Source organism: Equus caballus, chromosome 10, assembly GCF_041296265.1.
Source record: "Equus caballus isolate H_3958 breed thoroughbred chromosome 10, TB-T2T, whole genome shotgun sequence".
In the NCBI taxonomy this organism is placed as follows: Eukaryota; Metazoa; Chordata; class Mammalia; order Perissodactyla; family Equidae; genus Equus; species Equus caballus.
The window spans coordinates 10247333-10263505 of record NC_091693.1 but is presented as its reverse complement, the minus strand read 5'-3'; the positions used below and the strand labels follow the sequence as shown (position 1 = coordinate 10263505).

General features: G+C 57.5%; 2 protein-coding genes across 7 annotated transcripts in view; one reads left to right on the top strand and one right to left on the bottom strand.

Annotated features, from left to right (window-relative positions):
- Window positions 1-47: 47 nt before the first annotated feature.
- On the top strand, window positions 48-4769 carry PAF1 (PAF1 homolog, Paf1/RNA polymerase II complex component). The gene is made up of 14 exons (XM_001497960.5): window positions 48-354; window positions 928-957; window positions 1056-1148; window positions 1479-1600; window positions 1693-1759; window positions 1839-1940; window positions 2020-2125; window positions 2207-2275; window positions 2360-2463; window positions 2547-2663; window positions 2757-2885; window positions 3851-3956; window positions 4064-4154; window positions 4233-4769. The coding sequence occupies exons 1-14, from the start codon at window positions 308-310 to the stop codon at window positions 4622-4624; spliced, it is 1575 nt and encodes a 524-aa protein (XP_001498010.1). The 5' UTR covers window positions 48-307; the 3' UTR covers window positions 4625-4769.
- A 987-nt stretch (window positions 4770-5756) lies between these two features.
- The window catches only part of SAMD4B (sterile alpha motif domain containing 4B), a 34846-nt gene continuing 24429 nt past the window's right edge, over window positions 5757-16173 (bottom strand). For 4 of the 6 annotated variants that reach the window (XM_023649705.2, XM_023649709.2, XM_023649707.2 and 1 more), the window contains 10 exons: window positions 13577-13816; window positions 12902-13011; window positions 12655-12741; window positions 11581-11920; window positions 10761-10846; window positions 10249-10367; window positions 9487-9685; window positions 9172-9295; window positions 7278-7361; window positions 6907-7067 (listed from right to left, as the gene is read on the bottom strand). In XM_023649705.2, coding sequence (XP_023505473.2) covers window positions 7039-7067; window positions 7278-7361; window positions 9172-9295; window positions 9487-9685; window positions 10249-10367; window positions 10761-10846; window positions 11581-11920; window positions 12655-12741; window positions 12902-13011; window positions 13577-13816 — 1418 coding nt within the window. In that variant the 3' untranslated portion in view covers window positions 6907-7038. Of the gene's footprint in view, window positions 6859-6906; window positions 7068-7277; window positions 7362-9171; window positions 9296-9486; window positions 9686-10248; window positions 10368-10760; window positions 10847-11580; window positions 11921-12654; window positions 12742-12901; window positions 13012-13576; window positions 13817-16173 lie in introns of those variants that run through there. The other 2 variants (XM_023649710.2, XM_070224398.1) reach the window with 1 other exon arrangement.

Sequence of the window (16173 nt, the reverse complement as noted above, 5' to 3'; positions counted from 1 at the left end):
GGGTCCGAGCCGGACTCTATTTCCCAGAAGGCCTCGCGGCCTGAGGCGCCCTGTGGGGTCCTCAGCGTCTTGGCGGCAGTTGGTGGAGCCGGAGCTGCGAGGCTGTCCTCGGCGCTGCCTGTGCGTTTACCTGAGTCTCCACTGGAACTCTTCTTAGCAGCTCACCTCGTCCTGACCCAGCCCCCGCGGAGAGCGGCGCCAGCCCGAGCGCTGCCTCGTACTCGGCGTCCGCCGAAGTCGGAACGCCTTTCAGCGTCTCCCCGCGACTCGGCAAGGATCGCGTCCGGGCTGCCGTCGCCTCGTCGCCATGGCGCCCACCATCCAGACCCAGGCCCAGCGGGAGGATGGCCACAGGTAGACGCCGCGCCGCCGGCTGCAGGGCTTTCCTCTAGATCTCTCCAGGTTTCGGCGAGGCGGGGGGTCGAGTGCGGGTGTCTGCCTACAAAGTCACCGGCCCCCCAGGTTTGCCTGTGACGTCAAACCTTCGTTGCAAACGCCGTGACGTCACGGAGGGCTCACCTTTGACGGAGAGGGGCGGGTTCCTCCAAGGACGCGGTGTTGCCCCCTCCTCCCCTGCCGTGGGGTTCAGGGATTAAGCTCTTGGAGACTTTATGCAGAAGGGATTGAGTCAAGCGTTTGGAGACCCTTTTCCCTAAAAACAGTGGAGTATGTGGTTCTTTTTATTAAAGCACTTGGAAGACACCTCCTTCAAAAGAGGTTGGTCGCTTGGCTCCACTCGCTAAAGCATTTAGGGACACTTTATCTAAAAGGAACTGAATATTTGGCTCCCTCCATTAAAGCGCTTGGAGCGCCCCCACCAAAAGGAGTGAGCTTTTGTCACCCCCTCCCTCTCTCAGAAGCTTGGAGAAGCCCCCTTCACTCTCCTGTCGGTCCCGTCCTTCCATCTTTCTCTCTCTTGCCCACCAGGCCCAATTCCCACCGGACTCTGCCTGAGAGGTGAGCCCCATTGTGCTTTCCCAGGAACGGGGGGCCAGCGGGGGCTGGGAGCAGAGGTGGGGCGGCGGGGGCCAGGTCTTGAGCCGCTGTGTTCCCAGGTCTGGAGTGGTCTGCCGAGTCAAGTACTGCAATAGCCTCCCTGACATCCCCTTCGACCCCAAGTTCATCACCTACCCCTTCGACCAGAACAGGTGAGAAGGATGGGGATGATGGGGTGGGGAGACAGCTCATCTAGAACATGAGGTCCTTGAGGGCAAGGACCGCTGTTCTTGGTGACTGCTCCCTCGGGGCCTGGAGTCGTCCCTAGCACATGGTAGTAGGCGCGCCAAGAGTATCTGTTGATGAATGAAGCAAGCAGTGTCCAAGTCTCTTTCCACTGGAGAGCCAGCCTTCTGGCTCCAGCATGGAGGAACTCCCTTCTGAGTTCCTCCATGGAGAAGCTGAGCCTCTGGGAAGCAGGGATGTGAGGGAGAAGGAGAGGCTGGAATCAGGAAACCATAATGGGCATGTTTCCCCACCAGGTTCGTCCAGTACAAGGCGACCTCCTTGGAGAAACAGCACAAACATGACCTCCTGACTGAGCCAGACCTGGGGGTCACCATCGACCTCATCAACCCTGATACCTACCGCATTGACCCCAACGGTGTGTGGGGAGGCGGGGAGGGCGTGCTCTAGGGCAGCAGAGGCCGGGCCTGGGCCTCCCTCATGGGCTCCTGCTCCCTTGCTCCCCTCTAGTACTCCTAGATCCGGCTGATGAGAAGCTTTTGGAAGAGGAGATTCAGGCCCCCACCAGCTCTAAGAGGTGAGGGGGTGCTGAGTGGGGACTGGCTCCGATGGGAGGAGGGTGATGGAGTCTTGAGGCACCTGATCCCCCACCCCAGATCCCAGCAGCACGCAAAGGTGGTGCCATGGATGCGGAAGACAGAGTACATCTCAACCGAGTTCAACCGTTACGGCATCTCCAATGAGAAGCCTGAGGTCAAGTAAGTTGTGGGAAGAGGGGGAACGTGGACACTTCAGCTGTGTCCAATGGCCCCTAAAGGCCTGTCTCTTGACCCCTAGGATTGGAGTTTCTGTGAAGCAGCAGTTCACTGAGGAAGAAATCTACAAAGACAGGGACAGCCAGATCACAGCCATTGAGAAGACTTTTGAGGATGCCCAGAAATCGGTAATTGAGGGACTGGGATGGGGGAGGCAGAGGTGTGGCTCTGGAGCTCTGCGTCCTCCTCACCGTTTTCGCCTCCACCAGATCTCCCAGCATTACAGCAAGCCCCGGGTGACGCCAGTGGAGGTCATGCCTGTCTTCCCAGATTTTAAGGTCAGACCCAGGGCAGGAGGCAGAGAGGGTTAGCTTGCCATCTCTGCCTGTCCCAGTCTAACCCCAGTGCTGTCCACCCCCCAGATGTGGATCAACCCATGTGCTCAGGTAATCTTTGACTCAGACCCAGCCCCCAAGGACACAAGTGGTGCAGCTGCGTTGGAGATGATGTCTCAGGCCATGATCAGGTAAGTGGCCCTGGCACCCACCTTGGCCTGCTCCTTACTGCCCCTTTGTCACTCTTCACTGCTCCTCCCCTTCCCCCAACCAGAGGCATGATGGATGAGGAAGGGAACCAGTTTGTGGCCTACTTCCTGCCTGTGGAAGAGACGCTGAAGAAGCGAAAGCGGGACCAGGAAGAGGAGATGGACTATGCACCGGATGATGTGTGCGTGGGTTGGGGGGAGGTTTTGGGGACTGAGAAGTATCTCCTTTTCTGATAGGGAGGAAATGGGGCTAACCCTGGTCCCCTCATCCTCAGGTATGACTACAAGATTGCTCGCGAGTACAACTGGAACGTGAAGAACAAGGCTAGCAAGGGCTACGAGGAAAACTACTTTTTCATCTTCCGAGAGGGCGATGGCGTCTACTACAATGAACTGGAGACTAGGTACTCAGCACACTCCTATCTCAGATTAGCCCGGCCCTATGTTACAGAATTAAGACCATGGGGTGTGCAAGGGCCACCCTGGAGGTCATCTGTACCTAAGGAGTTGTCATGTGCGTTAGTAAGCAAGAGCAGCAGAAGCTGGCTCATGCAAGTGGCCTGGACCTGGTGTTAATGTGACACCCCAGAGAAAATCTTTACCTAACAATGGAGACATCAGAGCTTTTGTATGGGGTAGACAGCCAAGTTTCCCGACATTAAGAGACTTCACCTGAAAGTAACATAGCCGAAGAATGGAGCAATACATAGTTAGCATCAATGTTTTAAATGAGATGCTGGATACCCAAATTCAAAAATCTGACACCCCCTCCCCCAACTTTTCCCTGATGGCTAAAAGTTGACTGCTGTGCTGGGGCCCTTGGGGTAAGGGTTGGGAAAGAAAGTGTGACCTTGAGTTTCTACTTAAAGCTGAGATCACAAATTCTGATCCCGTAAGCCAGGCAGGGAATGTAAAAGGCACCGTGGTCTGCTGGGGTGTGTGTGAGCTGGAGCTCTTGGCAACCAAGGGACACCACGACACGGCCCAGCAAAGGGCTCCAACCCTTTGTTGCTATGTTTTCGGGGGCGCAACAGCCTAGTGAGGCCATAGCTTCCTATTTTCTACAAACTAGAAATCCAGAAGCTTAGATTTTGCTTTTTAAGTGGTAACTAATTCACATGAAAATCTCTGTCTGTGCAATATGTGTATATATACTTTATAAATTTAGTGCAGGGCAACCGAACTGGGCTCTTGAAACTATCGTCCTGTCCCACCTCCTGAGTTTCGTCTCCCTTATTCAGTCTGCACTTATCCTGGTCTGTTGTGGGCTAAGCTTTGGTGAAGTAGTAAGAACGAAGTCAGACCAGATCCCCCATTGGGGGTCCTTAACCACATCTTCCACATTGCCCCCCCGCCTCGCCCACTGCAGGGTCCGCCTGAGTAAGCGCCGGGCCAAAGCTGGGGTCCAGTCAGGTACCAATGCCCTGCTTGTGGTCAAACATCGGGACATGAACGAGAAGGAACTGGAAGCCCAGGTAACAGGCGACCCTGGCCCAGGGCACCTGTGGGGAGGGTGGTGGGTGAGGAGAGGGACAAAAGCCCCATAGAACACCCTCCTTCCCCTCAACCCTGCTGCTTCCAGGAGGCACGGAAGGCCCAGCTGGAGAACCACGAACCCGAGGAGGAAGAGGAAGAGGAAATGGAAACAGAAGAGAAAGAAGCTGGGGGCTCAGGTGAGGCTGGACAGGCCAACCCCTGGGAGCCCTGGGAAGCTGGAAAGCTGGGCCTCACTTCTCGCTGCTCCCTTACAGATGAGGAGCGAGAGAAGGACAGCAGCAGCGAGAAGGAAGGCAGTGAGGACGAGCGCTCAGGCAGTGAGAGTGAACGGGAGGAAGGTGACAGGGACGAGGCGAGTGACAAGAGTGGGAGCGGTGAGGATGAGAGCAGTGAGGATGAGGCCCGGGCTGCCCGGGACAAAGAGGAGATCTTCGGCAGTGACGCGGATTCGGAGGACGACGCTGACTCTGATGAGGAGGACAGAGGCCGGGCCCATGGCAGTGACGATTCAGACAGCGGCAGTGATGGCGGTGGCCAGCGCAGCCGCAGCGCCAGTCCCTTCCCCAGTGGCAGTGAGCACTCAGCCCAGGATGGCAGTGAAGCTGCAGCTTCTGATTCCAGTGAAGCCGACAGTGACAGTGACTGAGTCCCAGGGCCTTCAGGACTGGCACAGACACGATGATGACGTGCAGGAAGGCGCTTTTCCAGTGTTCTATTTGCAGGCCCCTCGCTTTGTCTGTTCCCTTCCCCTCCTCCAAACCTTCGCTGTTAATAAAGCCGACTTCTCTCTACTTCGGTCCCAGGCCCTGGGGTCTCGTTCCGCCTACCCCTCCTCCCCCTCCCCACACCTACCCTGTGTGCTCCATGGCCTCAGCTTAAGGGATAGAAGCAAAGGCCACAGAGACAGGACCACTAGATTTTCCATGAAATGTAGCATAACAAAGGTCAGAATCCTTTTTTGTTTTTTGTTTTTTTTTTTTTCCAAAATAAGCCCAGACCATTAAACAAGTGAAACTCCAACAAATAAGTCTTCTCCAACAGCGAGAAACACTGTACAGTTACTCAAAGCTGATTCTGCCAGTGGGGCTGGAGACAGAAGGGAGGGTGAAACCATGGTGGAGGGGCCCGGGGGGGGGGCGGGGCAGGAGAGGATCAGGGTCCTGCCCATCAGAGTGGGGCCGCCTGCGTCCTGCACACTCTGCTGTCAGGTCGGGGGGGTGGGCAGCTCTTGCCTCCCGTTGTGTGTGGGGAGGTGTCCCTCGCCCCCTCCCAGGGCCAGGCAGAGCCAGCTCACCCTGAACAAGTGAACAAGACAGGACTGGCTGGGAGGAGGTGAGGGTCCTATAAGAGGAACACCCTGCTGTTTCCAAATGAGGTGGCCCCTGTCCATCCCATGTCCTGGGGCTGGTGGGAGGGGATCAGAGAAGCCCTGGGAGGTTGAGGGGAGCGAGCAAAGGCACAGAAACATGGAGGGGCCGGGGCGGGGGACTTGCATAGGTTGATGAGTGTGCAAGAGGTACATAAATAAACCTGACGCCCCACCCAGCCCGGCACTGGGAGAGGAGGTGGGGACCTGTAGCAGGTCCCCAGGGCCACCCCAGCCCCTGGCTTTCTCCCCCTGCCTGGGCTGAGAGCTGAGGGAGGTCCAGACCAGGTGGGCAGGGGCAAGAAGGTGGGGAATGGGGGGAGAGTGCAGGAAGGGCGGTGGTTTTAAAATTTTTTTTTTTGGTTTTTTGTTTTTTCCCAACATTTTGTATCTTTAATAACATACACAATGGTTACCAGCCATATTCATAACAAAAGTTATTCATAAAATGTATCTAAAAATAACATTTTTTTTTTTCCTTTTCGGTGTGAAAAGCTTGAGAATGTCCCAGTGAGGGGGGTGGGTTGAGGGGGACGAGGGGGTTGGAATAGGGGACCCTGGCTTCCCCACAGGCTGAACCCCCAAATCCCCTCTCTCCACCTGGGCCCCAGCACAACCCCTCAGTAGGAACAGGGACCAGAGGATCTGTGTGACTGCGGGGCCGGGACGACTCTGGGTTATGATATAGTGTTCCACTTAAGTGAGGTCATGACAGCATGGGGGGTGGGGGAAGGTCAAAAGAAAAGGGGCGATGGGGAAAGAAACCAAAAACCAAACAATCCCCTTTCCCTATTCCTTACCCCCAAGTCTTTGAGCACCCAGACCTGGGAGTGGAGAAGGGTGTGTGTTGGTGGGGGAAGGGGACGTTAAGGCAACAGACTTCCTGACCTCACTGGTGCCCCGGCTCCCCGCCTTCGACCTCTGCATCAGGGCAGCCAGGGCTGGGGGCATGGGGAAGGGCTAGGGGGTCTGGAGGAGGGGGCTCTGCCCTCTCTCCTCGTAAAATTCAGGCTCCCCCTGCCACTTTCTTGGCTCAGAGAGAGGCCTGGGGATTCTAAAAATGAGAGGGAATGATCAGAGAGAAAAACCGTTAAGAACTATATAAATATGTATCTTAAATAGGCCTAAGAAATTAATTGTAGAGAACCTCTGATAAACAGGGCAAAAGGAGGTGAGTGAGAGGAGGGTGGCTCCTGTCCTCGGGGCATGACGGGAATGGGAAGGAGGAGGTCGGAGGAGAGGCTCCTCTCCTCCTCTCAAATGACATTCAGGAGAGCAGGTTATCTACCTCGCTGTCCCTCCCCAGATGTCAGATGGTGCTGAGCAGGCCCCAGAAGACGGGGAGGCTGCTCCCCCAGGAGGGGCAGGCGGCCGGCGGTCTCGAGGAGGCAGGGTGGGACAGGGCCAGGTAGAGGATGAGGGAAGGAGGGGCCAGGCAGGCTGGCCAGTCCCTGCCCCCTTCATCCTGGCTGCCCCCTACCTCCCTGGGCCTCAGCAGAGATCCCTCGACGGGCCTGGGAGTGAGCAAGGCGTGTGCCAATGTTAAACAAAAGTTAAAAGGGTGAGAGAGTAGAAAAATATTAGAATGTATAGCTGAGCCAGCCCACCCGCTCGCTGTTGCCGAGAAGCCCGTTGGGGGTTGGTCCCCGCCCGCCGCCCAGGGAGCCTATAGGTGCGCTGGGCTGTGGGTCCTGTCAGATGGTGGAGGTTTTGTCTGTCCCATCTGCGGTAAGAAAGGGAGGAAGGGAGGAAGATCAGGAGCCGGCGGGAGGCCTGAGGAAAGGCGCTCAGGTAGCCTGTCATCCCAGTCAGGCCCTCCCTGGAGTCTGGCCTCCCCTCGGGACCCCTCAGGATGACTCTGAGTGGCTCAGTTCAGAGGTGGAGACGCTGCTGGGTAGGTGGGAGCTGGGTCAGGGAAAGAGGAAATGCTCACCACCCAAGGCGTGTTCTGTCATGCTCAGACACAGAGACTCCAGAGTGGGATTGATCTCCAGGTCAGGCCCAGGGACCGGGCAGTCTGGGAGGGAGAGAACCGGGGGCAGTGAAGACTGGCCTGGGGAGGAGCGGAGAGCTGGGGAGACAAAGGACTGGAGCGCTGGCATGGGGGAGAGGAAGGGAGGGGCAGGGAGAGGGAAGAGACAGAGACAGAGCACACAAGGACACACACGCACTCAGACGGAAGGTGTGACGGGGCAGAGATGAAGGACAGAGACAGGCCTGGGTGTGTCACAAAGCAGGAGAGGTGACAACAGCAAGGGCAGAGGCTGGACAACACAGAGAAAGCCTGGCTTGCAGACAGAGGGAGTGATGTGAAGCCGAGGGAGCTTCCTGGAGGCCACACACAGGCAGTGACTATTCCGGGGACACAGCGCACGCTGCCTTAGCCACAGTCTGGGCATCCGCGCTGGGCACTGGGCAGCCCTGTGCTGTCCGACTGACGACCTGCTCTGTACTTGGTGCAGAAGCTTAACGAGAACCCTTCTCAACCCACAAGGACTTGTTCTTCTGGACAGGATGTGATCTGGGCAGGCCCGGCAGGCGGGGCGAATCAGGACGGCAGCCATGGGGCTCGTCCTCAAAGCGCCTCTCAAAAGGCCCTGCTGTTCCGGCGTCTGCGACACAGCCCACCTCCTCGGGCAGCCCTGACCTGACTCCGTCCCGCACTGCTTCAAACCACTCCTCGGCTCCTCACTGCCGCCAGGAGGCAGTTGCCCGGGTTAGGGAGACCCTGCCCCCACCTCTAATCTGACTTCTCATCACGTCCTCCCTGAATCCTGAGCTCAGGCCAGGTCAGACCACTACCTGTCTCTCCCTAACAAAAAGCTTTTTGACCATGAGCAGGTCACCTGTGCAAGTGTGAGTCGCGTGTGCAGCTGGGGCGGGCGCGCGGCACGGAGGCGCAAGGGGACTGTTACTTGTGCTCGGGCAGTTCATCCATCCAGTCGTCTAACATCGCGTACAAATGCCTCCCGTGCATAGCAAGCCCTGCGCTAGGATGAGCACAACGGACAAGGTCCCCTTCGACAGAAGGCAGCCCACATAGTCTCATAATTAAGGCTCCCTACTGATTTGGCAGTTTATGACATGAAGAGTTCAGGGTCTCTCGCAAAACTAAGATCTCTGCAGAGGCAGCTCTTTCCAGATCAGCCTTGTCGGCCTCTGGGCCTCAGCGGCCTGCAGAGGGCCCCGCTCGGGGTGGAGGAATCAAGCCCCACTCACCAAGAAGGCAGGGCGCTCAGCTCCCTCCTGCCCCTTCGCCCTCGTTCTGAGCTCCCATCTCCAGGCTGTCTGTGAAGAGAGGCAGAACGGCCCTCTCCCCTGCCAGCACCCTTAGGAGTAGAACCTGCTCTAAGAGCTGAAGTCTACTGGGTCCTGTCTGCTCACCTGGCTTCTGACAGAATGCCAGTGAACTGATGCGCAGGACTCCCCTCCACAGAAACCTCAACACTCTCTCCCACCCCCTCCAGCCCTTCCAAATGGAGTCTTTAATGATCCTCCAAAGACAGGATGGCCGAGAGCAACACAGACACTAAGACTATGACACAGGAGGGAGATATGGAGATGCAGGGGTGGGAGTAAGGGGAGAGAACACTGAGAGAGAGAGAGAGAGAGAGAGCAGGATGTAAAATATAAAACTGAAACAGGGGCAGCAGGGGGCAAGTAGAAGAAAACCCACGATGCGGGGAGATGGGTACAGAGGGGTGGGAGGTACGGGGAGAGGCACTCTGGCAGCTGAGAAGGGACAGTGGGTACGAGACCCAGAAAAGAAGAGAAAGGCCAGCTAAGGGTGTTGTCGGGGCAGAGTCTCAAGGCTGGGGGCACCTTACCTGGAGGGAACATGAGAATGGCCTGGGGCGACGAGTGGACTGGGAGCGAGTGGGTGCGCTGCACAGAGCTGCGGCTCTGGCTGGGCATGCTGTTGCTGCCTCCGGGGTTGGCAAACCACAGGTTCTGCACAGGGCACGGGGAGCGAGAAAGCAGTGAATGAGTGGAGAAGAGGCCCAGGCCCAGGAGTGGTGGAGCTGGCAGGGGAACCCCTCCCCTTTAAGCCGGGCCCAGACGCAAAGGTATGGGCACGCACGTCCCAGGCACTACCACCCCAACCCCAGAAGCGCCAGGTCCTCTGCTTCTAGCCGGCTCACCTGTCGGCCCTGGCCCCCAAGGCTGGGGCTGGTGAGGGCATGGCGGGGGGAGATGCCCCCAATGCCCGAGGGGCTCAGAAGGCCCATCCTTCCAGGCGGGAGGGCCCGGGGAGGCATTGGGAACTGCCGCTGGGTCCGCCGGGCCACCCCCATCCCCACAGAACCAGCTATGGGGAGTGAGTTGGAGCCAAACGCCCAGCTGTGAGAGAGCAGAAGGCAGGGTGTCAGTTTAGGCAGATGGGCCCACCTGTCCACCCTCCTCACCGCATCCACAGTCCCCGTGGGTAGGACAGAACACAGCCCTCTTCCGAGACAGGACTCCCTGTCCGAGTCCCTGCGCACAAAGCCTGTCTCCTCCTGCCCCAAGGCTGACCCAGGACGGAGACGGGGCGTATGCGAAGGTTCCCCCGTGTCCACTCAAGCAGTTAGTCTAACTTCAACTACGTCTTGAGTCTAACACTCTGGTTTTTGTTTGGGGTGAGAAGGGACTTCAGAGCCCTCTGCACACAGGTGAGAACAAGGGACAGGCCAAGGACCTGCTACTGGGACATGCGATGGTTTTGCCACCCCAGCACCCTATTCTAGTGGTAAGGACATCGTGAGTTTCTTCTGGGAAAGTCTCCACGGGGTGACTTGTCACCCAGAGACTGCAGGGGTACAGTCGGATTCCCAGCCCAGAGTGTGAGCTCCCCTCTAAGCACTGTCTGTCCAGCAGCAAGGGCCCGGGGCTGGAAGGCGCCTGTGCCCAGGCCGCCCGCCTACCCTTTCTGCTGCCGGTAGCTCTGCATCTCCAGCGCGGCTTTGCGAGGGAAGGTCCGGAGCAGCTTCAGCACTTGCTGTTTCCAGGACAGCAGCCGTTTCTTCTGCGTCTCCGTGAAAGCCTAGAGAGAGTCAGGAGGGTGAAGCAGGGGGCCATGCTTCTCCAGATCCGCCTTCCATTCGTTTGCTAAAACGTCTACCAACTGCCCGCTCTGTGCCAGGCAACACTGGGACGCGGAGGGGCCCTGTGCGCACAGAGCTGAGAGTTGAGCAGGGGGAAGACACACGTGCGATCACAACTGTGCAGAACGCCATGAGGGAGCAGCAGAGGAGGCCCGAGAACCTGCTCTGTCAGGAGGGGCAGGTGAAGGCATCCAGTGACCCCGGCACTGGTGACATGAGGGCTGGATGGGGGTGGCTGCCAGGCGGCAGGGCCTGTTGGTCCTGAGAGTGCGGGAGGCCTGAGAGGGAGGGGGCAGCGCCCTGCTTCTCGGGAGCCGTGGAGAGGGCCTCACCTCATGAGTCAGGCACTTTTCGATGAGCTGGAGGTAACTGGTGATATTCTCCTCATCTGGTCGGGACACCAGCAGTTGGGTGCACACTGGGGGACACAGGAAAGGGCGGGACGTTAGCTCCCAGCATGCCCTCTGTCATGCTCCAGCTTCCCTGGTCCCAGCTGGCTGGCACAGAAGGACAGAAGGAGTGACAGGAAACTCAGGCTGGATGAGTATCAGCTATGTGCCAAGGTTACCAAGAGGATATAGAAAGTGTCCACCATATTGCTTGGCATAAGGCAGAGATGAAGTCAATGATACCTCTTCTCCTTTAACTCCTGTAACAATCTCATCAGGGTGGGCCTTTCTAGGCTGAGGAAGCTGAGGCTCAGAAAGGTTGAGTCACTTGCTCCAGGTCACACAGCTAAAAGGATCCAGACCCAAGTGTAAAGTCTGCTACGCCATGCTGCCTTAAGAAAGGCTGAGCCCATCATGAGCTTCACCACATCCATCCTTGGACTTCCGTCCCCTCTGAGAGAACCAACAGATTTGCCTTAGCTGCTCACCCTTTACTGCAGGCAGTTTCCACTGACCCACTGCCTGTCCTCCGCTCGGGCTGGAGACGCTCTGAGGGTAAGGGTTGTTTCCTACCATCAGCCTGGACACAGCTGAGGGCAGAGGCCTTGCCACCCTCTGTCTCAGCCACTCTCTGCAGTGCTCTAGTTTCCAGGGCGCTTTAAAAAGCTCTGCTCCTACCATTTAACTTGGATTCGATCCCTGCTGCCTGGGGTCGCTTGGCCCTCTGCCCCAGAACTTCCTACTGGGCCCTGGGCGGTCTCACCTTTGCCCATCACCCGTGTAAACTGGCTGGGGATGTCTCCGTCAGCAACGGGAGCCGGGGCTGGCTCGCTGCCATCAGTGGGAGCTGGAGCTGGTGGAGGAGGGTAGCTCTCTGCAGCTGGAGGGTCCTTGGCCTCAGTGCCCTTGTCCGTGCCGGGGTGAGCCAGGGGAGGCTCAGCACCTGGCGGCGGCAGCTCCCCCCGGCCCCCATCCTTGGCAGGAGGGGTGGCGGCGGCGGCGGCCACCGTGGCCTGGAGGACACTGTAGGCCTTGATAGGGGTGATGATGATCTGCTGCAGCTCCTGCAGAGCGTTGCGCAGATTCCCGCCTTCGAGCACATCCTGGGGACGAGGACACAGCCAGAATCACGGGCTCATCCCCTGGGCAATGCAGAATGACTACACAAGTGGGGTCATACGGGGCTTGGAGAGGGCTGGAGGACCCTGGTTCCAGCACACAGACAAGGCAGGTAAGGGCACCACAAGCCCATGTACACGGACACATTGTACACATACACTCCCTCTTCTCCCCTTCAGCGTGGAGTCCCACTGAGCTCAGGAGAAGGTGCTTTAATGCTGGGACCTCAGGCTCCCACAAGGATGGGACCAAACTCAGACCAAGCCACTGAAGGGGGGGACCAGAAGACAAGCGGCAGAGAAAGGGAAAAGGAGTGCCCATCGAGGCAGATAGGAAGGAGAGTGAGTGGATGAGAAACAACCAAATGGACAGAGAGATCATGCACACAGGGAGACACTCGGCTCTACCAGAGAGACCAGTCAGAGATGGAAAAGCGAAAGGAGAGAGAAGGGACGGAGTCAACAGGCAGAGTCTGGAGGTACAGCCCAGGACAGACGAGGAAGGAGCCTCTTAGTCACAGGCACGTGAGGCCTAGGAGCTGACTTGCACTTGGTCCCCGGAGCCTGGCTCCTTAGGGCTGGGGCCACTGGAGGTCAGACATGAGGGCTGGGGACCCCAAGGGGAGGCCACTCAGGCAGCAAGGCCGACACAGAGCCCTGAGTCTACTGTGCCACTGGGCAGCCAGCTGGCCTTGGAGATGGGGATAATGGGTCCTTACCTTCTCCAGGGACTTGAGGACGCTCTGCCTCTCACGCAGCTTCTGGATGCTCAGGGCTATCTTGTGGCGGGCACCTTTGGTGACATTCTGTGGTAGGGGCAGAAGGGGAAAGGAAGCTGGAAATGGGAGGGTGAGGTATTTGGGGTGCTCCAACAAGGCCCAGAGAGATGGAGGGGGCTCGGGCTGCAAGGGTAATGTCAACATGGTGCTGTCCCCAGCACCTCGCTGACGGTCCCTGTGGCTTCACCTGAGACTCCAGGTGCTGCTCAGTCAGCGTCATCATCTCCTCGTAGCTCATCTGGGAGAAGAGGGCCGCGTACTTGTGCAGGCGGAGGCTCTTGAGCCACGAGGGCACATCTGTGGAAAAGGAAGGAGCAGCGGTCAGGAGCCTGGCCCTTGTGATCAGCGCAGAGGGAGGGCTGTGTGGAGGGCCCAGGCATAAACCACAGGCAGCCTAAAAAGCTGCAGAAAATCGGGAGGGGTAGGGGGAAGCCAGGGGTCCAGAGCTATTTCTTCTTCTGCCCAGCCAGACCCTTCTAGGTGGCTCTCCCTGATCAGGATGGCTGACCCTTCTGCGCTGCTTGACTGGATGTGTACTAGGATGACCTCACTGATGTCTCTCCAAGTCCTCCTGGAGCCTCTGTCCATCAGTGACCACTGTGTCCTGGCCTCCTGGTCAGACTGGGGAGTCTGAGGGCAGGGGCTTCTTCCCTATCAGACCAGGGCCCGCAGGGGGCTCTCTGCTCTCTGTCTCCCTAAGGGCAGGGACTGTCTCCTCCCCTCAGACTCGTCCCTACTTGGGGGAAGGTGGGGGTGGACAAGCAGAGGGGAAGCTATCAGCTTCCTTCTGTCCTCTAAGCTCTGCAGAAACCTCTCTCCAGAGGGTTCTAGTGCCGCCGCCCACCCCCGCCCCACACTGTACCTTTCATGCCACTGCCGTCCTCCTGGAAAGTGTTCCGGCTGGAGCCCTGCTCCTCCGTTTGCTCACTGCCAGAGGAGGCCACGCTGCTCTGGGGTGAGAGGGGTGCGTGGTCGGGCGTGGTGAAAGCAGCCCGGGCCCCTAGCTCCTCTGGACTCGGCCACTCACCAGGGGCCTGGGGGCTCGTGGGGATGAGCGACATGGAACGCTTCAGCGGGCTGGGGTGTATTTGGCAGGGGAGACCTGGCCAGAGAGGGAGAGAGGCAAGAAGACATCAGACTTGAAGATGTGACCACAGGAGACATGCCCCCTGGTCAGTGCCATGGATGGTGGCTCGGCACCAGAATCCAACAAGGGGAAGGGACCCTTGGGCCTGAGGGGAACGGCCTAACAGATACTGCTTGTTCCCTCATCCCCCTCATCCAACTCATGGGCAAGCTGTCAGCCACTTCTCTGAACCTCTCCACTTCCTCTGCTGGCACCCTGGTCCGAGTCACTGGTGTCCCTTGCTGGTATCTTGTCTTCATTCTTCCTTCCTACAGCCCATTCGCCTCACAGAAGCCATACTGATCCTTCTAAAAATAAAAATCTGACCAAGTCAGTCCCTGCTTAAGTCCCACCTTCACACTGAGAATCAAATTCAAACCCTTCCACACACCTACAAGGCCTTGCAGGACCTGGGCCCTGCTCACCTCTGACCTCTCATGTCCCACCACTCACCCTTCGGCTCACGTCTTTCTAGCCTTGCCCTGACCTGCACGTTTGTTCGGGAACACCCAAGCTTGTTCTGGCCTCAGGACTTCCGCCCTCGCTCTTTCTTTCCATCCTCCTGACCTCAGCAGTTGGTGAGGTCTTCTCTCTTCTGAGGCCGTCCCTGAGTAGCCGCCCCCAACAATCCTGCTTACTCTACCACATTCACTGTCTCATTTTCTTACAGCACCTATCACAACTTGAAATAACCGTATCTCCTTATTTTGGTTACTTGCGTACTAACATACAACAGAAGATCTGTGACAGCAAGGACCTGTCCTGCCTTCAACACCACTGTCTCCTCAGTAATTACAGTGGGGCCTGGCCCAGAGGAGCTGCTTCACTGTACTTGTAAAGCAAATGAATGAAGTACATAAACTGCTTCCTCAACATCCTGGTCACTGGTCCTCACCACCTCCCAAAGATTTTCCCTGTACTGAGCCCAAACCAACCACCCATGAGACCCAGGGGCTCTGGGTAAGCCCAGGCCCTCTTCCACGAGGTGTTTCACAGCCTCCATCCATCTCATACCTGAGGTGGGAAGAGGGATCCAGCTTGATTTTTAACCATTGTCAGGACAGGGAAGGTGGTTCCAGACCACAAGCTTCCAGACCTTTCCATGTGCTATTCCTCCTGCTGAGCTCACCGCTCTTCCACTTCTATCTGCCAGCCACTTCAGCCTTCAGCCCTCTGCTCAAGTGCTCCCTCTTCTGTGACTCCAGCCTGTGCTCCCGGGCCCCTGCGCTGCTACCTCGAGCCGAGCACTCACTGCTCCTCCGCTAGCCTGCCGCTCCACTGAACTCTGGGCTCGTGAGGACTCCAGGCCTCTGTCAGATGGCAACCCCGCCCAATCACGTCTGCATTCCCAGGATCAGGTGCAGGGCATGACACACAGGGACCCTCAAAGTTTCATAAAAGCCAAAAGGAGGGCACCTGCGGTCCTAAACGTGCTAAGGGGGCCTCTGAGCTTGACAGAAGGAATCCAGAAGTACCTCAAGTGAAGAAAAGGAAACAAAGTCAAAAAGCCTCACTCTGGGTAGGTGAGAACATCAAGGCCCAGGGAGCAGAAGCCCTTTGCCCCAGTTCCCACAAGGAATTGGGAGGCAGAGACAAAAGAACCCCAATCTTGTTTCTGATGCAAAGGCTTGGATTCCTGCCAGTGCTCCACTGCCACTCAGACCAGGAACGACAACCAGCCTGGTACAGGTCCCAGAGCACCTTCCCTAATCTGCGACATCATCTATACTCCTAGCCAGGAAGTCAGCTGAGGGAGAGGGCAGTGCACTGGCCTAAGGCCAGGCTCCACCCCTGCCCATGACCTCGGGGGTCCTCTACTCAAGCTTCCAGGCCTCTGGACTCCCATGAGATGGCACGCTCTGGAGGGCTGGGGAACCCTCAATACAGGCTTGTTTGCCTGTCTTGGTGCCTCAGCCAAGAAGGGAGCAGCAAGGCTGAGACGGCAGGAAATTATCCTGATTGGAATGCTTGTGCAGTTCCTGAGGAGCCCTGCACTGGGGTGGAGGCTGGCCTCAGAATGGGAGTTATAAAAACAGGAATGCCGGTCGGAGATTCAGGGCCTCACACTCTCCAAGAAACCCTGGTCTGTCCTTGGCAGCACCCCAAACCCACCCTGCCTGCCCTTACAGGCCAATCCTTGCTCCTTACTCAAAAATATTTTAATGGTTTCCTGTTTCCTGCAACTGCTTGAAATTGAAAAGCTTCACCCTATCCTTCAAGGGCCCCCGGAATGTGGCCCTAACATACTGAGATCTGGGAGTCAAGACAGACCTGAGTTCAAATCCTGGCTCTGCCACCAATTATACTGTATGATCCTGGGCAAGTCACTTCAT

What these genes read in the sequence shown, in the direction of transcription:
- PAF1 (XM_001497960.5), top strand. Translation starts at nt 308, where the DNA reads ATGGCGCCCACCATCCAGACCCAGGCCCAGCGGGAGGATGGCCACAG. An exon ending in CACCGGACTCTGCCTGAGAG is followed by an intron (nt 958 to 1,055) that starts GTGAGCCCCATT and finishes CTGTGTTCCCAG; the next exon opens with GTCTGGAGTGGTCTGCCGAG. An exon ending in GAAAGAAGCTGGGGGCTCAG is followed by an intron (nt 4,155 to 4,232) that starts GTGAGGCTGGAC and finishes GCTCCCTTACAG; the next exon opens with ATGAGGAGCGAGAGAAGGAC.